The sequence below is a fragment of the Helicoverpa zea genome, chromosome 19, assembly GCF_022581195.2.
Source record: "Helicoverpa zea isolate HzStark_Cry1AcR chromosome 19, ilHelZeax1.1, whole genome shotgun sequence".
NCBI lineage: Eukaryota > Metazoa > Arthropoda > Insecta > Lepidoptera > Noctuidae > Helicoverpa > Helicoverpa zea.
In genome coordinates this window covers 3,328,121-3,356,064 of record NC_061470.1, presented here as the reverse complement: position 1 = coordinate 3,356,064, position 27,944 = coordinate 3,328,121, and the positions used below count along the sequence as shown (strand labels likewise).

General features: G+C 36.4%; 2 protein-coding genes across 2 annotated transcripts in view; both read right to left on the bottom strand.

The window, feature by feature from the left end:
* Window positions 1-182: 182 nt before the first annotated feature.
* Window positions 183-6,960, bottom strand: LOC124639621. The gene is made up of 3 exons (XM_047177060.1): window positions 6,914-6,960; window positions 3,798-6,564; window positions 183-206 (listed from the first exon to the last, which is right to left on the bottom strand). Exons 2-3 carry the CDS (start codon window positions 6,540-6,542, stop codon window positions 183-185), a joined length of 2,769 nt encoding a protein of 922 aa, XP_047033016.1. The 5' UTR covers window positions 6,543-6,564; window positions 6,914-6,960.
* Window positions 6,961-11,903: 4,943 nt separating this feature from the next.
* LOC124639381 (TBC1 domain family member whacked) overlaps window positions 11,904-27,944 on the bottom strand; it is a 38,762-nt gene continuing 22,721 nt past the window's right edge. Inside the window, exons 2-7 of the mRNA XM_047176714.1 lie at window positions 21,162-21,283; window positions 18,173-18,365; window positions 15,855-16,038; window positions 15,107-15,301; window positions 14,468-14,700; window positions 11,904-14,088 (exon numbers count right to left, since the gene is read on the bottom strand). Of these exons, the coding sequence (XP_047032670.1) occupies window positions 14,079-14,088; window positions 14,468-14,700; window positions 15,107-15,301; window positions 15,855-16,038; window positions 18,173-18,365; window positions 21,162-21,283 (937 nt within the window). The 3' untranslated portion in view covers window positions 11,904-14,078. The remainder of the gene's footprint in view (window positions 14,089-14,467; window positions 14,701-15,106; window positions 15,302-15,854; window positions 16,039-18,172; window positions 18,366-21,161; window positions 21,284-27,944) is intronic.

Genomic DNA, 27,944 nt, shown 5'->3' with positions numbered 1-27,944 from the left:
TACTCACAATGAATAGTGATAAAACAAAATATTTGACTTTCAGTATACGAAATCCACCCAAACTGCTTCGCAGAACACTGTCTTATACCTCACAATTGTTCGGGTATTGATAACTGTAATTGCCCACCTCTAGAACGTGTAAGTATTTCAAACATTTGGGTATTATAATAGATGAAAATTTATCATTCACACTCCATATAAAAGCTCTGACGGGAAGATATATATATTTTAAACATTGCGACAGATCGCTGATCTTAAATTACTAAAGCAAGTTTATTCCTCCCTCTGCCAATCTATTATTAATTACGGAATAATAGTATGGGGAGGTGCTGTTAAAACTACTCTTAAAGGTCTTGAGATAGCTCAGCGTGCAATCCTAAAAGTGTACACTTTTCGTCCAATTCGCTTTCCTACCAACACTTTGTATAAGTCTTGCGAAATCTTAACAGTGAGGCAATTGTTCTTACTTAGCATTGTCCTAAAACAACACTGTGAACTTAAATAATGATAGCGATCTCACAAATAAACGTACGATGTAGTAGTACGCACACTCCACCCTAAAACCTCTTTCATTAAAAGATACTTCATCTTTTTAGCACCATATGTATATAATATAATTAATAAATCGATAAATATTTTTTCCCTTAACAAATTCCATTGTAAAAAGAAGGTGCAGGAATTTTTAATGCAACTATCCTACGAAGAAACTGAATAACTTATTCAAATGATTAGTTAATATTTGATTAGTATAACGGAAAACGTAAATTTACTTAGCGATTGCGCATTTAATATGTAGGTATAACATACACTCACTTTCCACACTACACTCAAACCTACGCGCACACACACACACACACCCTCACACGCACACACACACACACACACACACACACACACACACACACATACACACCCACACATACCCACACATATACACCCATCCACAATTCCACAAATGTAATTTGTAAGTAATTTTAAATTTAGTTACCCAATTTCTTTCTTTTAGTTACCGAATTTGTTTTTCGTATTAGTAATCGCTCCTAAACTTCTGTATCTTACTAATTTAGGTACTTTATAAACTGTTCCTGAGGGGAACGGCGCTGTAAGCTGAGATACAGGCTCACGCCTAGTTCGGCTGCAGATGCTACTTCTCTTTTTATAAGTAATCTGTCAGCCTAGTTTTGTAAGAAGAACAGTACTGTATTGTTTTTGAGTAAATAAATTATTATTATTATATCTCTACCAGACCTCGTGACTATAGAGTCCCGGATTTTTGGGAGGCGAACGTGGAGCCGAAGCCAACACGCTGAAGCCCTTTTGAGACAACTTTAATGAAATGGTGACACAAAACCGACGATTATCCCTGTATACACTATAGAAATGTACCCAAGGACAATCCCCGGTTCTGTGCTAAACTATTGCTAACTATGGATGAAAACTACTTGGGCTATTGTGATGGGATGCTAATGGACTAGGAATGGGGAAACTACGGGAACTATGGCACCTGCCGATAACAATGTAATAAATACACGTAAAAATGGCAGGTGGAGACTCGCCACCTCACTTACTGGGCCCCCGGGAATCAGTCACTGAATAGCAACAAGAGGGCAACAGGTACATGAGCGGCTGAAGGGTGAGGATACCTCGGCGGACTTTAAACGCAGATCACGCGCGACCTGTGGGTCCAGCACCACCGGCCCACTCGCCACTTACCATGAGGCACCTACCCTCGGAGCAGACCTGCTATATTATTATAATTTGTGGGTTTTCTGGGTACAATTATACACTTTATGTAGTTATTTTTACTTATTTTTATTCGTACAGTTATATAGTTTACATAGCTTCGGAAGTATAGAATTGTCTATGTCTGATACAATACAATTGAAATATAAACAAGCTTCTGTTTTTCTTGTTTCCATTATGCAAAATTCACATCTGATTTTCTCGTCATTGCGTTTAAACTTATGATGAAAAAGATCTATAAAGTTTCTTAAATTGTGTTTATTCAGTGCTGGTCTAGAACATTTCAGTAAAAATAATAAAATGTTGTTAAATTCCCGTTTACATACAAAATTGAATGTAGTGAATAGCCGACCGAATTGAGATAGAAGTATACGGACTACAGTCTCACTGTTATTTTGATAAAATGCTGCGTCAAACAGATCTTTTTCACTTAGCATAGAATCTAGAAACCTACAGACACCGTGTTCACGTCCAAAAATATTATATATTAAGTATTTCAACAGGTCCCTAGAGCAAAGACTAGATTTCAATCTATCAATAAAAAACAGCGCCGCAAAATATTCCATAAACGTACGATGTACGAACTTGGGCTCGTCGCCAACAATCATATCTATTATACCTGATTTTTCTTCGCCAGACCTAACGGCCTCTACTAAATTGTATATGTTTTGCATTTCTCCGTCAGAAAACTTAACAGTACTTCCTTTAAGAAGTGTGTAAGCACTGAGTTGCTTATGATGATCTAAGAAGGCTTTGTGTTCCTGGTCTAACATCCTCCGCAAATCAGGATCTTTAAAGCTAAAGAAAGCCTTTTTTGATCCGAAACGAACTTTATAAAACTTTACGTTAACAATAGTTTCGTATAATGTGCTTAAATTCATAACTATGTAATCACGTTTATAATCATCGTAAGAAATTGGGAGTACATTCGACCATTCAAGTTCGATATAATTTATAAAAAGGAGCAGTAAACTTTCGGCAATCATAAAAATATGTAGTGGCACACCAGTAAATGTAAATGCAACCCTAGGACCGAGTACTTCACATACTAGACGATAAAAAGTGCTGGCATGTTCTGTTAAAGTCGTAGGATCAAAATCCAATTGCTTAGACCATATTTTCTCTAGGCATGTCACTCGCCCTTTTTCAGATAATACGAGCAATATATGTGCAAACGTACTCAAGGTGCACTGTAACTGATCAAGAACATACGGTCGCGTAGTCACCCACAAGTACGCAACTCGAGAAGACTTTAAAACACTCAATAATTGAAGCGCCTCGTTTGCGTAATCTGGACATATTTCATCAAAACCATCAAAAAGTAATGCAACCTGGTTATTGTTGTAACAATAGTTAAATAAAGCAACTTCCATGACGTCATCTGTTTTGTTAACATCACGCATAGTTATTTCGTTGACACTGTTAATGCTCACTCGTTTTCCAATGGTATCTAACACATTGCTCGTTGGTTGTTCATTTTCTTCCAATGCTTGTAAACCAATTGCACCGTAAACAAAGACGAGAGCTTCTTCTAAGTTAACATTCGTTTTGTCTCTTTTCCACGTGCTAAACCACTCAATATGATCATGGAAGTTTATTTTTGAGACCCAAAGCTTTGTATATTGTTCTTTTGTATGCACTGCTAAATGTGAGAGTAAGGTAGATTTACCTAAACCAGGCTCACCACTAATAATAACAATATTTTCAGGTATATCTGTTAATGTTTTGGGCAGTATATTGGGATTAGGGCAGTTACTAGCATCGAAATCGAAGTCTGGTCTGCGAATATTATAATACTGTAACAGAGCATTCAAGCTGCCCTTTGATTTAACCCATACTATATAATTGTCATCAGTACTATCGCGACTAAACATATGGACATTAGAATGTTCGTATTTGTTACAAATGTGTTCAAATATTTCAATTCGATCTGTTATTAATACAATATCGTAGCTTTCTTGTGGGCTTAAATCTTCAGGAACGCCATCAATTATAAAAACTAGGTCACAGTAGTTTTGTATATTACGTAAATCTAGAGTAATATTGCGGCTTACCTCTTGATGCACATAGAAGTCAACGCTTTTATCGTAAACAGCGTCTTTCGGCGATTTGCCCATCGAAATTGTTTTACCCTTAATTAACTGATAGACAGTTTTTGGTTTAATAGTCTGTAAAAAATCGTAGGTCAATATACTACCTACGGATACTCTTTCTCCTTGAAATATTAGTTCCCGTTCCTCAGTAATCATTCTTTGCACATCATCTTCAAGATCTCCAAAGTTGTTATTATTGTCTAATATTCGAATAATATCGTTAGTTCCGGTTTCCAAGTTTTCTATGGCATAATCGGCATCAGTAATGACTATAATTTTACCTTGAAATGCCCTTCTCACTACATCAAATGTAACATCAAATACATTCTTGCCAATAGCATCAATTAACACCAATACAGAAAAATAGGCATCTTTTAACTCCCTTTCTATTGTTTCTATGTAGCTTTTATTCATGGTCGATTCCAATTTTAGAAAGTTAAAGCTGAAATCATTTTCTTGAAAATATTGTATCATTTTAATGCTAGTCAAGTTAATTTCGGGTGAAACAATAATCATTAATTTTGAATCATTTTTTATAAAATCTGTAACATTTAGTGCCTTGATGGCATGAGGTTTAAATGTAGCTCCAAGGCTTTGTATTGTTCTACAGCAAGTATAATTGAGGATAGCCAGCAATGGTTTATACAAGGCATCACACTTGGCTTCAATGTAAAATTTACATGTTTTCGTCAAATATGGAGTCCAGTTGGATTGTTTCAACCACTTCTGAACTTTATCGTGGATTTTCAACAAAATTGCATCACACTTAACTCGACTGAACGAATCATCCCTGTTCAACTTAAGAGTATCATAAATTTCGTCCTTTATTATGTTTTCAACTTCATCCTCTTTGGGTTGATTGGTATAAAATTTAAGTTTGTCTAAAAAATCTTTCACCAGCTTTCTGTCGTCTTCCTCTTCTATCAGTGATAGTTGAGAAAAGCTTTTGATCTTTACATGTAATCTGTACTGGCTAAGGCTGTAGTTTGTGTTTAATTCTTGTAATAATTTTAAACTGTCATCAGTCAGGTGATGTTCGTCGTCATTAAATTTTAGCATTTTGGTTTCTTGATCATATAAAAGTAGGTTGCCTACCAGACCACCAAGCCTGTATGACTCCAAATCTGTGGTTTGTAAAATTTTACCTGCACCGATGTCATTTTCAGTAATCTCAAAGACAAAATATGAATCTCTCTTGGAAGCATTTTGCAATATTTCTCGAATTTTTCCAGACAAGTAATTCAGTCTTTTTAGCTTTTTATTTTCGTTTCCATTAATTTGAAATGTAACGTTACCAAAATTCTTCGGTAATTCGAAGTTAATTGATTTTAATGCAGCAGTTTCGTCAGTCAGTGTTGTGTCTCTAAAAATCCCTAATTCCTTACAAATAGTATGTTTCATAAGGAGCAATACATTGTCGTTCGCTTGTAGGAACGAGTCCTTAAATATTCCGATATTATAAGAACTGTTCGGTTTATTGTCTTTCGTTACCGATATGACATTTTGTGCCAGGAATACATGATACACTTTGATTATCTCATCTGTCATCATATTTTTGCAAGATTTTTTTAAAATAAATGCTGCCAGTCGTTTAGCTAACTGTACTGCCCGCAACTTAACCACTGTTTGAATCAAACATTTAACTTCTGCTTCCTTAGCATGAAACTGAAGTATTTTCCCACTGTCACTTGTTGTCACGTAACTCTCTTTATCAGTGATGAGCGCTGTTCCTCTATCACAAAGATTTTCCACCGCAGATGTGAATATTATGAATTCACAGTCTGTATCCACAAAGGAGCTTCCAAATATTTCATTTTCGCTGTCCGACTGGAATTTCTGTACGACCTCTATGTAACTTTCTAGATATTTATGTAAACTAAAATCTCCATTATCCTTTAAGATATCGTTAATTGAAACTTGGTCTTTTTTGGGATCGTCTCTATGTTTGGCTTGCAGAAATATTATTCTTGGTCTTTCAACATATTTCGTTTTGTATTTAAAAACAATGTCGTCAAAGGCTCCCAGGCCCGAAACATTAGTTGCTAGATAAAACTCGGTAATATCATCATCGTTCAAAGCTCTAAGCAGAATAAGACACAATAGTTTACTTTCATATAAATGGCCTCCTAGTCCAGATGTGCCTTTTCTTTTTCGATATTGATAACATTTATTGATCTTGTTATGTTCTGTATCTTTAACCAATTTCTCCGGCTCCTGTATTGCAGTTACTTCTTCAGATGGTTTCGAATCAACAACGCTGCCGCGTTTTCGTAGGTCACTTTCTTTGTCTTTAGCGATATTTGTTAAATGGTTTATTTTTTTTTTACCCTGACTGCTTTTTAAAAGCAGAGCAACGTCTAAAGCTGTATGATTGTCGCTATTTTTTAATGAAATATTAGCTCCTCTATCTAAGAGGAAATTTACTACTTTCCAATCTGCATTAATTACTGCAATGTGTAATGGCGTATTACATTTGTCATTTGCATCTGCAGCGTTTATGTTAGCTCCCGCCTCTAAATATTTTGTGATGTTCTTACATTTTTCCTCAGATGTCTTAAATTTTCTTATTACGTTAAAAAGGCGTCCATTATTCAGCATTTGCTTTTGAATATTTGCTGATTCCTCCTGCATTGCGGTACTGATTTTTAATAAATCCGTTTGGACTGGATTTTGGTGCAGACTTTCTCGTATGTGGGTTAGTTCCATCGACTAACAATAGAAATTCAACCTGTAAAATAATGATGACTTTAAAAATAATAGAATATACAGCAAGTTTTTACTTCAGGCCTATAATTACAATGTGAAACTAGGTATAATTGAGAAATAACTTATTTATTTTCTTAAGAACAACGAACAGATATACCTCAATGTGTTTTATGTGTGGAGTAACAAAAAATTAAAAGTAAACACATACAAACAGAATTATATGAAGCATTGATAACAAAGCTTTACGATTGTCCAACTACGTTATTCATAGAGTGTGTTTATTGTAATCCTTAAAACTAATTTGCACATTCAGAAGAGTATTCTGACTTATTTCATATTTTTAAAAATTTAAATAAAATAATAACACTTACCAACACCTTGTCAGATACACCTCAGCAGTATTATAAGCTTATCTGCCGCTGTATTATCTTGTTGCAAATTATTGATAACATGAATATCGCGTCTGAATCATAAGTTTAATAAAGGTACAAATTATTACTTACATCGTTACGAATGACTAGCTGTTTCACCCGCGTCTGTCATTTTGAGTTATAGGGGGGTCGAATTTGGCCCGAAATGGTTCGTGTAATATAACCAGCGGTGTGTCGCTTTTTTTTTGCTCGAACTTGGCGGACACACTGCCGTGTCTAGATTTTTGAAGTAAAATTTCGTGGTGGCCTAGTGCGTAAAGAACCAACCTCTCGAGTATTGGGTGTGGGTTCCATTCCAGGTCAGGCAAGTACCAATGCAACTTTTCTAAGTTTGTACGTACTTTCTAAGTATATCTTAGACACCAATGGCTGATAAAAAGGTGAGGGAAAACATGTTGAGGAAACCTGGACTATTATTGCACGCATTGAGCAAGCGTGGTGATTAATGCTCAATCCTTCTCCGTGTGAGAGGAGGCCCGTGCCCAGCAGTGGGATGATAAAAAGGCTGTAACAGTAGCAGTAGTAAAATTTCAAAGTTAACAAAGTTTTAAGAAAGCTGAAGGTTTACATTGAAGGTGCATTTGGGCCTTTCCTCATCATCCTCCTGCCCTTATCCCAATTTTATTTGGGGTCGGCGCAGCATGTTTTTTTCTTCCATACTCTTCTATCTGCCGTCATCTCAAAAGTAACATTCTTTCTTACCATACTTACTAGGCATTTGGGCCTTCATGTACCTACAATTGGCTCCGTTAAAAATAAGTCACGTTTAGTTTGATAAGTCAGAAAGCAAAATGACTCGTTTCTTATTTGTGCTGCTTCTGTATATAATGGCTGGTTTACACAGTACGAGTTAGCGTGCGAGTCAGCCTGCCGAGTAGCTGCACTGCAATAACTCGCACTGTTTGGACGTCACTCACTCGCATCGTTTGGACGCGTTTGGCAGTAGCTCGCCAGTGCCAGCAGGGCAGTTGTGAGTGAAACCCGTGGTTTTTTGTGTGCTACGCCTGTATAATAAATCGAGTTCGAAATGGCTGCGGATAGATTTCATTTATGAAACATGTTCACTCGACATCGCGACACGACTCGTACTGGGCAGTAGCTAGGTGTCGTGTAAACAGCAAAGGCAAGCCGAGCTACTGGCGTACGAGTAGACAAACCGAGTAGCTGTCTACTGGCCAGGCAGCAGCTCGCACTGTGTAAACGAGCCTTAAGAGAAACTAAGCTATGGGAAGATGTGATAAAGGAATTGGAATGCGAATTAAACACAAAAATAGATATATTTTATATTAAATATTTATTTACAACTTGAATATTTCAGCGATATGAAACCTCCAGCCGCTGTACAAAAATACTCGGAGAATATACGTTAGCAGTCTGTAATCGGAATGTTGGAAATCGGAACATACGTCGTGTAGTAGACGAACACAATATTACGACCGTATGAGGAAAATATACATTTGTGCTGTGCGAAGTAATTGCGAGACCATTTGACACATCAAACATAATGTAATGTGCAAATAATTATACAACATTTCAATATAAATGAAAATAATTGAAAATTATCTATTAATATTAACAATTAAATGGAATTTCAAACATTCACCATCACTATGGTAAGTTTAAGATCTGAAGGCATAAAAATGTATTCTCGCACTTATCCTATAAGCAGACATTTCACCGATGACTATACAATCTAATCCTAAATAATATAGAAACTAGCAATAACAACAAATAAAATAATAATTATTACGATCTAAGTAGATAACGTTGAATAAAAATTTTCATTGAAAAATAATAAACAAAAGGAAATCACACACACGACACCGAAGGTATACTTCAATCAGTTTAAGAGATCCCGCACACCGCTAAGCTGTCGGCCGACAGTTGGCCGATGGTCGGCTTACAATTTATTTTAAAAGTATGTACCTACTCGTGAATACATTCAAACTTTTTGGTCCGTCGATACCGGCTGAGTACCTGGTTCACAGTACCATTCATCTCCATACGGATTTATGAGCCCGAACAAACTATCGGCCGACAAAAAGTTTGCAGTGCGAGGCTCTATATAATGGAATTCAGTGCAACTTTTTGTACTTTCCAGAAAGTACTGTGGGAAGGAATTCGCCACATCCACTGTTCGCTCGATATGCGCACCTCTTGGTCTTTATTTAGCAAATTATTGCACAAAACGCAGAACTTAATTTCATCTAAGAACACATCATACAAACTCGGATAATTCAAGCTCGCGCCATTAATACTATGCAATACTTGAAATGAACTCGACTTAGTGATCGATATTATTATAAATAATAGTAATTATAAATAAAGGACGACCATGCGTCAATTTGTACCCATTTTTTTTAACATTACCCAACAGAGATGAAATCTGTCGTAGGTCATGGCGAGCACTTTATTTCATTCTGTAGCAGGATTTTATATACCATGTTAGCTCTGGCTGTAGTAGAATGAAGTATATTGCTCGCCAATAGCTTTCATACAACATAGGTATCATCAAAATTGAGGAATTTTGAAAAGCGGGTGTACATTTCATACAAAAGTGCCCTTGCACCTTTCACATGCCTACTGGAAAGGGACAATATTTTTTTTAATTGCAGAAATATTTTCAAATCAGATGGGAATGCGTACCTAATATTTGCAAACTAAAAGTTCGTTACTATACCATTGGATACACATATCAGATTACAGTCGCCGAGTAACAAATAAATAAAATTAATCATTATGCACCGTGGGACGCATTTGCGCGGACTTATCAACTAAATCATAGCCTACATTCGATATTTTCTCTAACAATACATTACATTGGTAACAGGCAGTCGAGTTGCTTATAACAAAAAGAATTTTAATTATTGCACACCTGGATCTAAAGAGGGTTAACTTAAAATAAAGTGCACTGTGTTCTACTTGTCAATCCCTTTAATTTGATACCCATATTGTATCTTACCTTAAAAATAACTAGTCCACCATCTTGTATATTCAGCCATGTTGGATTCAGGATGACGTCACATAGCTTTACATGCATTGTCATCCAAACTAATCATGTATGCAAAATTTCAGCTCAATCGGTTGAGGGCAAATGTCTTAAAATTGAGTTGTAAAATTCCACCCGAAAACACATACATTGCAAGTTAAATAAAAGCTTGTAAAAACATTTGTTTTTTTTTTTCAGAGAAGACGAAAAACTGATTATTTCGACCCTGTGCGTAGTAGAAGTGTTCTGTATAGAAAAATTGTTTATTTTTTTGCTATAAAAATCTGTTTTGTTGGTGGTTGAGTATTCTGCATTCTCGTTCATTCTTAAATACGTATAACTGAAAGAACTTGTTAAGCCCATTTCGATCTAGGTGTGCAATTTTATAATTATTATTATTTCATAATAGATTTTCGTTTCATAAGATAGTACAGGTATGAAGTTCCATATTAATATTAAATTATCAACAGCAAAATATAGCCTTGCTTATTAGAATTAAGGAGTGACCGTAGTCGATTTGTTTAAATTTTTAATATTTTATTTCAATGGGACAAAAGTTTTTAACAATGATGGTCAGTATTGAACAAAGAATTGAAATCAAGTTGCCTTGAATATTTGTATACTGCAAAAATCGACATGAAAGTAGTTGTTGATTTTTAAACAGAAAAATAATATGAATGTGTTTAATTTTAATATTAGATTTTATTTATAGTTCCATATTCTTTTTCAAAAGTGAGATGTCAACAACCTACTGTCACCGACTGTACATAAATTAAATATTTTATAAATTGATCCTTTTTCAAAATGTTTTTTTTTTTCTTACAAAGAATAAACAATAGCTCTGAGACTGAAACGTAATGGAGTAGTAAAATATGAGTTCTATAAAATATTGTTAAAAAGTTTAAAAAATACATAATTATGTTTCTCTGGCTATATTCTTTCTTGTACATGCAATAGGAAGACTACTGGGAATTTGGGTGTATGTACATTATTGAGAGAATAAAATACCAAGGAAAGATAAATCAAAGAGCCAATTGTAATTTGAGGTTTGCTAAGTTAGTCCACATTCATTTATGTTTTGCCTATTGTTATGTATAGAATCAAATTGCCGGGTCATCAGATATTTCTAATGGTACGTTTTAAATGTTAGCTGCCGAATGCACATGCCGACTGCATGAAGTCGGCCGCAGCTGCACTACTGGTTTATGTACCTATTTACATGAAACCGTTTTGGGTCGAAGCGGCAGCAGTGCAGTCACTGTCAGATATCTGACATCTGACAACGATTCTTGCTTTTTATTTTTTTATTGATATTTTATTTCGACTGCACGTAACAATACGTAACTTAAGACATCTCGGGGGCATGGCTGTGCTTCAGCCAAGTCTCAAATCATTTGCAACTGTTATATTTGGCAAAATGTATTGTTGCATGATTTATACGGATTCCTTACTACAAAAACTCGAGAAGAAATATTCAATCCACTTCTATTACAAAAACTATACATTTGAGAAATGCATTTCGGAAATATCTACTAAATTTTTAAAGAACAATGTCAGACGTCCATAGTAACTTAGGTTCAATAAAATATTTCATGTACAGTGAAAATTCTTACAGTTTTTTGCGTAGGTTAATGTCAGAAGCTTTTCTACGTTTTCCACTTTTGCATTGAACTTCTCAAAACCAAATTATTCCAAATTATTAAAACGAAAACCTGAACTTGATAAACAAAATAATTACTTATTAAAATTATATTTTTTTTGGAAAAGTTCTAGATAACAATTAAATATTTGATAAGAAGTTAGTATTTTATATTTAAGTTGTTGTAGTAAAGAACTTTGTGTCCGTGAGAATTTAGTTTTAAAAGTTGATTGGGTGGGCCGAAACCTGACATTGTTCTTTACTATAATGCCAATGACAATGTATTGAACAATATTTTAAAGTACTTTTTACACATTTTTATTATTAGATATGTAGGTAATTTAAATCATTACGAATCTTATCACAATGTATTATGAATTATTTTTACAATTTTTATATTATACACAGTCCAATTTTATTCTAATTACAGTCTACTAATATTATAATAATTAATTTATTATTATATTTGTAACTGGGGCAGTTCCCACATCGTATATTTCAATTTTTTTTAATTATTTTATTCGATCTCCGATACTGACGTTTCTGACTTATGTTTGACAGATTGTCATCTTATCTTTTGACATTTCATATTCAAATTGCCAAACAGAACAAAAGATTTTCTTCTGTTTCTTTATTTTGAAAAAGCAAGCCCCAGTTACATGAATGAGCACACTAGCTGCCATCACACTTTAAAATTATTTTTTAATGATAAAAAATAAATAAGTTTAAATGATATTTACAGCTAAGCAACTCACGAAAATTCTATACGGAAAAGAAACCATTCCTCCGGTATAAAATGAGGCAGATTTCAAATACTGTATTCATGGATATTACTAAAAGTTTATCATTTTTATATCCTTACTGGTAGACAGCGGAAAACGAGCGGCATTTCATATCAGAAAAAAAGTTTTGTAAGTTATATTACTGAAAAGTTTAAAAGGCTGATGTAGGTATAGATTCGAGAACAAACCAACTGTATCCATTCATACATATATAAATAACAAATGTACTTATAATAAAAAGTACTAGATATGCACGATATATATTTTATTTTTTTGGTTATTTGTTGAACATCTGAACATGGAGGGTTTAATATGTTTTGTTTTAAGTAAATCCCATCCACGGAGGGAGGAAAGATAGCGGAGATGTTATTCGTCTCTCTCATACATATAAAAAAATAAGATCGCTTTGTAGCTTTGATAGTAGAAAAGAATGCAGAATCAAAAACATTAAAAAAAACTCAATTTTTAAATATATACGTAAACATTTCACAAATGATTGTTTATGTACAACTTGACAATTAATTTAATATAGTAAAATTAACAATATAGAACATTAGTACTGAATTTTCTACTTTCAAATAAAAAACGTTTTAAAAAAATGTGTTAGTAAGTAGAAAAAACATCACAGAGTCCACATTCATCATCTGCCTAGCCTTTTCCCAACAATGTTAGGGTCAGCTTCCAGTGTAACCGGATGCAGCTGAGTACCAGTATTTTACGAGGAGCGACTGCCTATATGACCTTCTCAACACAGTTTCCCGGGAAACCCAATACCCCTTGGTAAGACCAGTTTAAAGTGCCCTCCGAAACACAGAGTTCAAGATATACTTAGAAAGTAGGTACAACTTAGAAAAGTGTCTTCATTGAAAATCAAAATTCAGTACTTATAAGTATTCACATATTGTTATAATTTACATGCAACCTCGTTTATGACTAATTAACTAGCACATTATTTATTTTTCTCTTTACAAAAAACCCTATATTCATAATGTCACTACCTCATATCTGACGAAAAATCTACTATTTTAGAAGTATCATTATGATACAATATGGGACTCTCTTTAATTATGGATGAAACTTCTTTTCATTTTTATACCTTTAGTAATCGTTGAAAGATATGAGCTTTGCTTTTGAAAATTTGTTGATGTTTGATGTTTTAATTTACCGTCAAATCGACGAAACTATCATTCATCAAGCATTGAATTATTTACGGTCACAATAATTTAACAAAAAAAAAAAATACTTTCGCGCCATATTATGACGTTGACATCGATCTGTCAAATTGACGTCTTCAAAAAAGGCGCTAAAGGCGTTCCTAATTCAAACGGAAAGCAAGACTCACACCGGTCAACGAGGCCTGTACATTTGAAAACTCGACTTACGGCCCTTCCCAATATTGAATCTGTTGTTTTTCTAACTAGATATAATTTTACAAGTGAAGTCTAAGTCCTATCTCCGGTCAGGAAACCAACAGATAGATGTAATATTGGGAACGGTTATAGAAGATGATGGTAAGCTTATCCTATCGTACGCTAGTCCACTCAGTCGTCATTGGTCGTGCGTGGTTAACGCTCACTATCACAAACACTGGTACTGGCGTACCTACAGTCACGAGTCTATATGTCTCACTTACAATGTATTGAATAGATCCCTGGCGTTATTCTTCGAATAACGCTTGTAGGAACAGTCGCTGAATCAGCTGCCACTGAAATAAAGAAATTAAGAGTTAATTAATACCATGCTTCTTTTGTTTCAAAAGCCATAGCCATTTAACACATATGGCATATGTTCATATATATATTTATGAGAACGTTTGCTGGTCTAAACTTGGCTTCTCTTATGTATACTGTTGTCTTCACCATCTGCCTAGCCTTTTTCACAACTATGTTGAAGTCGGCTTCCAGTCCTATTTGACCTCCTCAACCCAGTTACCCGGGCAAACCTCTTGGAAAGACTGGTTGTCCTGTTACTCGGACAACGCAATACCCCTTGGTAAAACTGTCAGACTTTATGGCTTCTGAATACCCCGGAACGACTGCAGAAGATGTTCAATTGACTTTTTACTGAATTATTATTAAACGTACCTTCTATTAGGCATGGCCCGTCGCCTAGCGGTCTGACGCTGGTGCTCAAACTCGAAGTCTTCCTCAGTCAAGTTGAGACGCTGCATGTGGTACATCAGGTAGTCCTCCCCCAGCACCGGCTCGGGCGGGTGGCGGAGCACCTCTAGCGTCTCGCACAGCCCGCAGGCCCGCTTGCGCACCTTCGCCGGCCCTAGGGCTCCGGCCAAGATTACGAGCGCCGCTTTGAATAGCACCTGCGGAAAGATAGATCGATCTATGTGAATAAACAATATCCAGTCGTACCACAAAAACTTTTAAACGGACACTTGTCTAAAACAAAATAACAGATTATGACGTTGAAATAAGGTCCGTTTTGCAGACACACATTTTTAGACCAGTGTTCAACAGATGTTTAAGTTTTTGTAGTAAGGCTGTATGTCTTGAACACTATTGGTAGCAGACAACTTGGTGTTAACTCTAAAATCGACAATCCACTTCGAGAATCCATGATGATGTTTCATTTCTTAAAGAAGCATGTGCCTTGCGACTACATCCGGTTAGACTGGAAGCCGACCCCAACATAGTTGGGAAAAAGGCTCGGAGGATGATGCCTGTGCCTTGTGAGACGTCCTTCTGTGTCAGGTGCCTTGGTGTAGGTACCTTGACTCCCTCGCAGAGGAAGCAGTCCCACACCCGCAGCAGGCTGTCCCAGGGCAGCGTGCGGGTGAGCGCGCACAGGAACCACTCGGTGGCGTACAGCACCGGCTCCACCTTGTGCTTCACGAGGTGTCGGTGCACTGCCGGGGCCGTGCGGCGGAGTAGAGCGTGGAGGATGTCACCGTCGCGTTGTAGCACCTGGAAACAAGAAAAATGCAGTTATAGTGCCATCATATTTTACCTAGCCTTTATTATAAATGTCGAAACTTACACAAAACAGCCTGGAAATTGATACATCTGTGCATCGGAGAGCACAGAAATGACGGTCCTACGCCTGATCTCTCTCAGGTCGTGTCGGATTGCCGTCCCATCGGGATGATCATGCGCAATTGGCTAATCTCCTTATAAGAGAACAGCTGCTGTAGCCGACAATCGGCTAGGAGGACATCATCATCACATATGTTTGGATCCTTCAATAAGCATACAACATTTTGTATTCCATGATCATACCCTACTTCGGGAACTATTCCTTACCTTACATCCTTGGCAGTCGTTACGGGTAGTCAGAAGCCAGTAAGTCTGACACCAGTCTAACCAAGGGGCATTGGGTTGCCCGAGTAACTGGGTTGAGGAGGTCAGAAAAGGCAGTCGCTCCTTGTAAAGCATTGGTACTCAGCTACATCCGGTTAGACTGGAAGCCGACCCCAACACAGTTGGGAAAAAGGCTCGGAGGATGATGATGACTCCTCACCTCAAGTCCCGGGTTATAGTAGCCACTGAGGTACTTGTCGCTGATGCTGACGAGGCACCAGAAGGCTTGCACGGCCGGCATGTGCATGAGAAGGAAGGCCGCTACCGGCGCCTGCGCCTGGAAGTACCCCACTTTCGGGTTCAGCACCGAGTACGCTTTGAGCACTGAGAACAGCTCCTGTTGCCTGAAAAGAACGTTACATTTATTACATTAGCAGCCATTTTTATTGCACCACTGTACAGGGATCTTTTCGTACAGAGGACTGATTAGACTGGAAGCCGACCCCAACATTGCTGGGAAAAGGCTTGGAAGATGATGATGATGACTGAGCGTTAATCACCACGCTTGCTCAAGGAGATTTGACAATTTCATACTTTAAATACCAGATTCTATACATAATTAAAAGCAAAATTATTTTGATAGAGGTTCTATGTAAATCCGCAAACGTCTATAGTAATCCGAAGTACGAAAAGACAAGAATACCAATGTGAACAGAAAAAGACAAGTACATACTCGATTTTTAGTAACCCAGTGTAAACACTTGTTTGTTTGTCAATTCTATGTACAGTAACAGGTGGTAACAAAAAATGGCCCTATATCTAAAGCCTGAACCACAACCAGTCATTAACAAAATAACAAAAACAACTCTATGAAACAGTTGACGAATACGTCATACGTATGACGTTACAAATATGATAACGTGCGGTTAGTCATAGTATGGACTGTCCCTAACCTAACCACAACGACGAGGCCTTCACGCCCATCGAATGATAAAAGTGTTAACAATTTAGCTTGCAATTATATTTTATTTTATTGCTACAGTTGTAAATACAGAAGAAGAGAATTACATTTAAAGTGACAACTTGACTATAAAAGAGGAGATTTTTGTATACTGGCAATCCTTACTGATAAATAAAACCTGCAAGTATAATTTTGATCTCTGTTTGTGTGTATGTGTTTACAAATTGTTGTAAACGCATACAATGATTTAAATAAAATCTACCTAGAAGGTACGGGAAAAGATGCAAAACAGCCATTAGGTAAGAAATAATGGATCAGATTACTCATAGATAGAATTAGCCAACTTAACACATAGTTAGGGAAAAGGAATACATTTAAAATCAATTACAGTTATTCGATAACAACAATAAAATTATGTAGTTGTGTCACTCCAAATGGCAATCTTCCAAGTTCCCGTTAAGATGCAGTTGGCAACAAAACGAAAGTAAACAAACAATCTAGACTGAATTAATATTGTTTCTAAGCCGTCTTGAACATGTGTTGTTTTGTTTTGATGTTGCGCCTAATTTAATATGATATAGATTGCTTTTTGTTGGACCTTTGCCAAGTGTTGACAATTTTACTTAATTGGCAATATTTTTATACGATTAAATATTGAAAAGGTAACTTTCTTGAGTAGTGTAGTGCCATTTTTATTTCAAAAACAAACCAGTGTAATTTTGGGTAAACTTATGGCAGTGAGCCCAAACTATATTGGCGACTATTAATTTATATAGAGGTACAACTGTTAAGTGTGTAATAAAACGTCTTAAATTATTCAATAGCGTAAATGTCTTGCCTTTACTGAATCAACTGCGAGAAAAAAGGCACCCAGTAAGTATTCCTTTAAGCGTAAAGTTCGCCATCATTATTTAAACTCCTTACCTAATTGAGTCGTCGTCACTCTTATTGATTTGATATTTTATTTTTATGTTGTATGTATAATATATATTTATATATTATTATGTATTAAGTATTTATGTATTGTAATATGTTTTTATTTATCTATTCATGACTTTCTCCTTTCTTTTTTTTTTTTTTTGTACTACCTATTTATTTTCTCCCTTTAACCCGATGGTTGACTGGTAGAGAATGCCTTGAGGCATTAAGTCCGCCAATGTACCTATTTTGTACATAAAGTATAAATAAATAAATAAATAAATAACACCCATATCAAGAAACAATATGGATTATACCACATACGGTTAGGAATCCTTATTCTCGCCCGCATACTAAAGGATTATAGATAGCTTGAACTAAGCCTATGAGGAATACCTTACTTAGTCTGGAAAACGATGGGTGCAAGAAAGACCAAAATTCAGCAATGTATTAAATACTAGCCGTTTCACCGGCGTCCCGCGGGAACTAAAACTAAAATATAGCCTATGTTACTCGGCAAGAGTGTAGCTCTCCAACAGTGAAAGAATTTTCTTAGTCGGTTTGGTATCTGCAAAGCATTTCGGTTGCAAATGAACAAAAAAATGTTTCTTTATTTTATTAGTGTAGATAGCTCGAAATGAATTAACATCAGTACATACCCAAGCCCTTCTTCTCGTATAAACATCTCGTGGTAAGGGAACTGTCTGTGCAGGTCTTTCCTGATGTCCTCCATGCACTTGGGGTCGCCTGGTGCCTGTAGCAGCTCCTCGTATTCGTTCGGATGCTTCTCCAGAAGCAGCTGACCTCCGCACAGGTATAGCCAGGCTTTAGGACGAACTGACGCTGGTATGCCTGGAATGAGGTAGTTTGCTGTTTAGGTATTGGAATAAATTCCTAGAACGGTAAAAACGACTTCTAAAAACTTCTACACTGGGGGAACTACATCCCTTTCCCGAATATAGCTTATGCAATCTCTCTATGAACCCAGTGTCTAGTTTAAAAAATCTTGGCTGACACCAAGGACCTCATAAACTTTATATTATAAAGACAGACTGCTCTTACTCAACACATCAAAAAATGTTAGATACAAAGAGCTCTAAAAAGCTGGCAGTACAAAGTGGGCAAAAATTAAAAAAAAAAGCTCAAAATTTGTTGCTAATTTGTTGCTGTATAACCAAAATAAATTTGAGGTGCAAAAATATTTTTTTTTTCAAATAGATAATTTTTATTTGCTTTGCGCGCTTGAATGTCAATTGTTTCATGAAAAAAATATGAAATAAATTTGTTGCTCGTCACAGAACCGTTCCTTGTCACTTAGAGAACCAGCAACTAAATAGACACCCGACGATCGGGTGTCTTGAACTTCGGTGACTAACAAACCGGCCATGCTAGCTTGAATGTCGATTTTTCCGGTGAAAAACGTTGAAATGAATTTGTTGCTCGTCACAGAGGTGATTAATGTCTCTCAGAGAACCAGCAACTAAATAAGCAAAAAAAAAAATTTTCGAAATCGGATGACCCTAAAAGGCCATTCCTGTAACTTCCCGCTAGATACATTAAGCGTTCGAATGTTGCCGTTTGTTGCGATGTTTTTGAGCTCGTCAATTTATGAGAGCTCAACAATTTGACTTGTGTGTTATTTTGAGCTCTCCTATTTATTTAGTTGCTGGTTCTCTAAGTGACATTAATCACCTCTGTGACGAGCAACAAATTGATTTCAACGTTTTTCACCGGAAAAATCGACATTCAAGCCAGCATGGCCGGTTTGTTAGTCACCGAAGTTCAAGACACCCGATCAACGGGTGTCTATTTAGTTGCTGGTTCTCCGATCGATGCCTAACAGTTCTGCGAAGAGCAACAAATTTATTTCCACGTTTTTCACCGGAAAAATCGACATTCAAGCCAGCATGGCCGGTTTGTTAGTCACCGAAGTTCAAGACACCCGATCGTCGGGTGTCTATTTAGTTGCTGGTTCTCTGAGAGACATTCATCACCTCTGTGACGAGCAACAAATTCATTTCAACGTTTTTCACCGGAAAAATCGACATTCAAGCCAGCATGGCCGGTTTGTTAGTCACCGAAGTTCAAGACACCCGATCGTCGGGTGTCTATTTAGTTGCTGGTTCTCTGAGAGACATAAATCACCTCTGTGACGAGCAACAAATTCATTTCCACGTTTTTCACCGGAAAAATCGACATTCAAGCCAGCATGGCCGGTTTGTTAGTCACCGAAGTTCAAGACACCCGATCGTCGGGTGTCTATTTAGTTGCTGGTTCTCTGAGAGACATTAATCACCTCTGTGACGAGCAACAAATTCATTTCAACGTTTTTCACCGGAAAAATCGACATTCAAGCCAGCATGGCCGGTTTGTTAGTCACCGAAGTTCAAGACACCCGATCGTCGGGTGTCTATTTAGTTGCTGGTTCTCTAAGTGACAAGGAACAGTTCTGTGACGAGCAACAAATTTATTTCATATTTTTTTCATGAAACAATTGACATTCAAGCGCGCAAAGCAAATAAAAATTTTCTATTTGAAAAAAAAAAATATTTTTGCACCTCAAATTTATTTTGGTTATACAGCAACAAATTAGCAACAAATTAGCAACAAATTTGTAGTGATTTTGATTATTTTACCTTTACTTTTATCTTATAATCCATGCCAGCTTATGGTGAAGCTAGCATTGTTGACGATTTCTTGAAATCGGTAAAAGCAAAAAAATCGATTATTTGGCAACTAATTAGCAACAAATTTTGAGCTTTTTTTTTTTAATTTTTGCCCACTTTGTACTGCCAGCTTTTTAGAGCTGATACAAAGAGTAATTTTCCTACAATTTAAACTTCCACAAGTAGTTTGGCATGGTATTTTGAAATTGATTAGAGATTTATTTATTTTTCTATTAAAGACAATGTCCTTTGAGGGACAGTGTTTCGAAAAAATGTTTGAAGACTATCTTTACTTGGATCCTGTTTTCGTCAGTACGCGCGACGTTTACCAAATCTATGTCAGGTGTCACAGTCAACGCACACGCATTTACGAGTATTGTGTCATCTTGCGAAGACTAAAGAGTTTCGTATTACACGTGCACCTTCTTAAGATTGTTTATAAAAATGTGGGAGGAGATCTAGTACACAAGTATCATATGGAAGAAGAAAGACATGCTGCGTTGGTTCTAAATAAAATTGGAATAGGGGCAGAAGGATAATGAATAGATTATATAATATGGCAAAGATAAACGATAAATAATTGTTAGATGTCAGAGATCCGAAAGCAGTTTTACAGCACTCTTCAAATAACTTTGCCACCCCCAAGCTTGCAAGGATAGACAAAATGAACGAACCATGCGCAAGGCGTGAAATGGAAGTATTCAGAAGGGTCAAGCATCCACTAGAGTCTACCCATTGTACATCAAAGGCTGTGATTGAATTAGCCATCAAAAATTTCAGCACTTCTTCCTGCCCCGTTCCTAATTTTATTTGGGGTCGGCGCAAAAGGTCTTCCTCTTCCATTCTTTCCTGTCACTGGTCATACTGACACTAACTCCCTTCTTATTCATGTCGTCTTTAAGCAATACATCTATTCTTAGGGCTTCCTCTTTCCCTCCTCAAAATTTCAGCACTATGGAAAATAAATATTTATCGTACATACCTTTTCGACACCTCTCCCTAACTTTCTTGTAGTTCTTGCTCATGAAGGCTTCCCAGTTGTTGAGCATTCGCAGCCATTTCTGTTCCCGCTTTAGTATCGTGCTCGGCGATACAGTCCTTTTGCTGGAACAAACAAATATACACCTTTAGTATACGGCTTTAAGGTCTTCTATCGACTGTCCTTTCATTAACTGAATGCTGATCAATATTTGTGACTTGATACGTATTTAACAGACTTTATACAGTTCCTTAATACAGATAATATAATTCAGTTACACCTCCAGTGAAATGTAATAATAATTTAAGTATGTATGTATCAATATAGATTAAACGCAAAACGAATGACTTTATTGATCCAAATTAATGGATTTGATAAGGTTACTGAAATGGTAATAAATCATATCTGGATTTAAAGTGAGCTTAAGTTTCCACCAGAGCATTTACAAAAAGTATCTAATAAGGTAATAGTACTCATTAAACTTCGACATAAAAAATATTGTCTTATTACGAAGTCAAAGTAACTCCTTGCATTAGCAAAATCCAACAATAATTTACCCAAACGTGGTTTATCCGATCGCCACTCAAATTAAAATAGTTTTCGCCACTCAAATTTAAATCAATTTTCCGTCATGCCAGTCATCCGCATGCCTGCCAACAGGAATTCAGAACCATAAAGGAAATAAAAAAAAAAACACGCTCGCAGTCGCCGGGCGTTAGAATTAGTCGCGGCTTGAACTGACGGACGTGCGTTTTTTACTTCGACGTTCTTCGTTTAATCTCCGCAACTATGACTGGAATCCTTTAGATAACTTTTCAAGAATGATCGGGAAGCAAAAAGTTTCTAGTATAATTTTGTTCGGAGTATTCTGATTTTGCTGTTACAGACAATTAAAACCAAGTTGTATGCGAATTATCTTGAAATACGTATCAAACGTCAGTAAAACCTTTTTTATTACAACACTGCTAGTTTTTCACCGACTTATTTTCAAGGTGCATTCATAGCATCGTTAGTTTCGTCTAGATAGCAACAAAATTAATTTTTGTCTTCTAAATCGTATAAATAGCAGAAGACATTAGGGACATTTAAGGGTTCCCATCAGGCTTCAAAATGAATATGTTAAACTTTAACCAGCTGTTAAAATAGTAGCTAGACAGTCGTTAACCAGTCGTCACAAGTTATGATACTCGACTGCGCATTAGCCATGCAATCCAATTAGGTGTTCTACATGATTACAACAACTAATTAGCTGTTTCCAGTCGAGGTGTCGAATATTCTATTAATTTCTACTTTGTTTCATGTAAGGTGTCAGTATTAAGACAAAGCATTCAAGTTGATGAATGAAGGAGATCGCATATGTATAAGAAGAGTATCACTACCCTTCCAAAACTGACTAAACGCTTTTTAGAAACCCTGGTAAAAATCCCAAAAGAAATTCTACAGGATTCTCTAATGATTGGTCTTGCAATACAGGAGCTGGTAGACGGATTCTTTTGATTAAAGTGCCAGGGAAGCAAAACTTGAAAGATCTTTACAACAATAAAGTCCAGCCAAAAAAGTGAAACTAAAAAGGTTGCATACCTAGCCACAGATGAGGATATAGGAGGAAAAAGAAGCGTTCACAAGTATTTTTTGTAACTGACAGCAGAAATAACAATGATGCAGCATTTTATCAATTTAACACTGAATTTTAAATAAACGCCGTATCTTTACAGCGGCGTTTATCAAAATAGCACGTCGAGGTGGTAGAGTTTCATATTATCAACTGGGTCATTTTGAAACAACAACATTAACTTAACTGCATGTTGTATTTTGATAGTCACTTGAAACTATGATTCTTGGAAGATCAAACCGATAGATTTGTAATAAAATTCTTGGTTATCATTGAATTCGTAACTACCTTGCTAGAAGAACCTTGGATTAGAGATAATGAGAGTAAGATCATGCCCTATAATTTCTTCGTCTGAACAGCAAGAGTAACCTTACCGGAACATAAAAGTACATACAAGTAATATAATGACATCATTCTTGAAGAATTTCTCAATAGAGGACGATGCAGGCGACAAACAAAAGTAGGACATAAACTAAATAGCTATTTGATCCCCTCATGCAATACTTAATTATTGTTAGGTTTTAGGCACTTGTTAATCGTAAAATAACGCTTGGGAATTTTCTTGCACTTTCCTGGGAAAGCAATCATTGCTTTGTCACCAACCATATCTAGAGATATTCACAAGTGCATGAGAAAGTTTAAAACGTAACAAAACAAAGAGTAAATATAGGATACTCAAGTTGGGAAAAGGCAAGGCAGATGATGAATAAGATATAAGAAGAAATACAGTATGATAACATGAAGGAATAATATCTCAAACTCCCTATGACGTCAAGACCAATAAAAAAAGCATCACAACTATAACTATAAAATTAGGATCCCATCCGTCAGAATGATTGATGTCGCAAACGCGAACTTTTCGTGCGATTTATCATCATCATCCTCCGAGCCTTTTCCCAACTATGTTGGGGTCGGCTTAGAGTCTAACCGGTTTCAGCTGAGCACCAGTGCTTTACAAGAAGCGACTGCCTATCTGACCTCCTCAACCCAGTTACCCGGGCAACCCGATACCCCTTAGTAAGACTGGTGTCAGACTTACTGGCTTCTGACTACCCGTAACGACTGTCAAGGATGTTCAATGACAGCCGGGACCTACAGTTTAACGTGCCATCCGAAACACAGTCATTGGTGTCTAAGATATACTTAGAAAGTACATACAAACTTAGAAAAGTTGCATTGGTACTTGCCTGACCTGGAATCGAACCCGCGCCCTCATACTCGAGAGGTTGGTTCTTTGCCCACTAGGCCACCACGACTTTTCGTGCGATTTATATTCAGCAAAAATAACAAATCCATATTTTTCATTACTAAATAACTATGGCAGTTCCTACTTTGTATTTATAGTGTCTAACCACGCTACGCTTGTGGTGATAAAAACTTTATCTTTGTATCAAAACGCTTGATAACTGATAGCAGAACTGGGTCTTTTATTATTGTTATTTTTAAAGAGATTTTATTCTGCGTTCTTTGACTTTTATGATTCATAGGAAGTCCTTTGTCAAAAAGGACTTTGAAAACAAACAATAGACCATGCACGAGGCCTAAGGTTTTATTCCTTGGTGGGGCCGAAATAGCTTTGTGGGTTTCAGAAACTATCACAAAGCAGCCCGATGACAATTCCATGTAAGAGGTCGTCAGGCAGATTTGAGAAAACTCTCTCTGACACTAGGACTTGTTAGATGATTAAACCTGTAGCTTGCTCGATGAGAAGATCAGATAATACCAAAGAAGCCTCACAGATGCATTGAATTTGACCGAATTCTGATTTTTACCTCATTTTTACCTGTTCCTTCTTTAGTAAATCAGAGGCATTCGATCATGAATCTTTGTTTTAATATTTCGATCCTTTTCGCATTCGACCTCAAGTAACCCAGACTGAAACTGACGTGAACGTGAAAAATTACTGAACAATACCGCAATTGTTTTACGTCATCGTATATTTGCGCTTATGACCTTTTTCGTTTATGACTTTTTTGGAGTTCGCAGGGGAAAATATGGAATCGGTAATATAATTATCAATATCAAGCAAAAATTTGAAGCCGACCGCACTGTAGTTGGGAAAAGGTTTGGAAGATGATGATGATCAAGCAAAAATTGTTTTTTTTTTTACTTATGGAGCTGTTTAGAATCAATTTTTTTACACTTATGAAAGTTATTTTCTAGGGCTTACTTAGGTACTTTTATTGAAACTCGTCAAATGATTTCTTGTGGTAAATTCCTGAGATGCTCAATTCTCCACATAGGTGCCACGTGCCTGCCTCAATATAGGTCTAATTAAACGTAAGAATCCTTGGGCTGAGGTCACTAAACCACTGGTATTTGACCTCACAATTAGTTGTGAAATTGCATTCGTTTTGCATAAGTCGGAAGATGGGCATCGTGATAATATAATTTTTTCACGTCCGCAGCCAGCGGAGCGGAGCAAAGAGGGGTTATGAAATACCTCTACAGTGTATGTAGTTATGTCTAGACGGATTTTAAATTGTTTTAGCAGTATATTTCTCGTAATAATGTCCAGTAACGTTAAAAATATACAACAAAAAGGTTATGAATTTTATCAGTTTAGATTTGGTTACTGCTTTCAGACTACTTCTATATCCCTTGAATTCTTAAAAGCTGTAATTGGTAGAAATAGTAGATAGATACTCCATCTACCAACAACGAGAATGGAACTCTCAACACTAGCTTTTTTTACAAGCTCCCTTTTCCATAATAAATGATACGATAATCCACAAGCCAGTTCCCTCCATGTATTTTGCTGATAGCCGCGTCAATGTTTCAATAGGTTTATCACTCTCGGATGATGTCATAGTATTACGCGATACATCGCCTGTGCTGCCCGGGATTGCTAAATGATGACTAACTAACAACAATACATTTAAACTGAGGAGCATTCTGATGGAAGGCTAGTTTGGAAGACTGAGAAAACACAATTGAAGATAGAAGAAATCTGGCTGTTACCAGTAGTTCTATCCACGTCACGGGAGCACCAATTCTCTCATCTGGGTTAAAAAGCCTATTTCCTTTTTCAGCCTTCAGTAAAAATTGCTGGAAGATAGGTTTTGGCGTGAAAGTCCGACAGACTAGAATTACCTTCACATTTACAAAAATTAAAATAAGTTACTTAATATTATAAAGCCAAGAAAGCTGCAAATTCAACAGCGCTTTATACATCCAACGATGGCAAAGTAATCTCTAATAAAAATTCCACATAGCAACTTCAAACCAATTAATTTCAAAATAGCTCATAAAATCCAAAACTAGAGCAAAACAACGCCGAAAATGGCGTCGGAAACAATAATGGTACAAAATTAACAGCAGTATGATTCAGTTGTGCAAAATAATCGAAGGCCGTAGTTACAACATGCCAGTCTGCCAGGCTGAGTTTCAAGCTCAATAAACTCTGTGTATCTGGTATGCCGTGGCCAATGTTATTGTTATAATAGAGAAAACATGTGATTTATATAGCGTATATAGTACTGCTATCAATGAGAATTAAATAGATGGTGAGGAGGTTACCAATGTGAACCCATTAATTTTAAATTATAACTGACTAGACAAGTAAACACCGAAAGGCAAAATAAAATTACACATAAACACAATGTTTAGAGATGGATTTCGAATTGAAACTAACTCAAATCTAAATTACGAGCAAAGAAAACAAAAGTCGATTCGAAAACAGTTGACAAACACGCAAATGATTCATCATCCAATCGCAACAACATAGAATGTCCCATAGAATCCGAACCACATATTACGAAATATGAGGAAGTAAATGTATGTGTTATTGTAACATAACCATTATTCTCGTATGGCACGTAATCTGTGTAATGGGGTTCATTACACCGACTCCCATTGTTTTATGAGGACTGAACCACTTCCAGGCGGACACTTTGTGAGCATTCCATTTCATTTTGCTGTTGACATTATGCAAACATTTTGCTTGTCTCGACACAGGTACGGCTAGAGTCAAAAATGCTCAAAGTTATCGTTTTAATAACTCTGAATAGATTATTGACTACTTTAAAGAAAAAAGATAAGCTGACTTTGAAAAATCAGCTTGAAGAGGAAAAAATACAGACAGTAATGTAGATTAATGTAAATCTCTAAAAACTTGCAAGAAATGAAGAAACGCAACACAATTTGGCAATGCTACCTGTAAATAATAGACAGATATGTGTAACAAAACATAACTCTTGAGTCTCATACGACTCAAGCGAGTAATTGTGTAATGGGGCCCAAGCCACGCGCAATTCAAATGACATTCGCAACGCATTTCAATTCCATTTGACAGAGTTTTTGCTCCAGAATATGGGTAGTAAGAATTATTTCCCATGTGACAAATTCTTCTAAACTTCTCGCTCAGCTCAATGGCGTTTTGTTAAATTCAGAGCACAGGTCCATTCCTATGGTCCACTAAAATACTCGGACTAAGCTTATACTCTTCTATAAATCGCTCAATATTATTCTGATCGAACAGTCTATACGTAATTATCTTATCAACTGAACCGCAACATTCTGCAGTTTTTCGCGCGATTGAACCTAAATGCATGAAAGATATGTCCAAATCTGGTGTAACGTAATATATGCATGCCTTACATACGAGGCTACACAGTTATGCAGCTGTGGCGTAATCGGCATAATTAGGATCATTACTTTTATTGGGCAGTTACGGTGCCCGACCACGCACGTTGAAATCTGATTGTATACATCCTTCATACTTATATGATTTTGTAATGATGGACTTATCCGGATTAATTTTATTCAGACATGTTTTGGGTGCTCAACGAGGTTTTTTCGGCGATAAAGCATTTTAGCAGATTCTTTTCTCAAATAACGCACCCTGAAACTCTACCCTTACTCTAGCTTGTAAGCCACTGTTGTTACATATTTTAACAGTTATCCGTACAAAACACAGGACTTCTTCAGGGACAGTTCTTCCTGCCCTGTTCCCAGATCATTTGGGGTTGGCGCAAGTTGTTTACTTACTCCATTCCTTTCAACATTTACAATATCACATTCACATTAGCTTCAACATATTCAACCTGCAAAGATTTTGGACCATCATTGTCATGGCCTGCCTTACAATACACCTGCTATTTAGTTCCCCGTTCACAGCTACAAGGATCTGATTGTGTACATCCGTTGCAGTCTTCAATGTTATTTATATACGT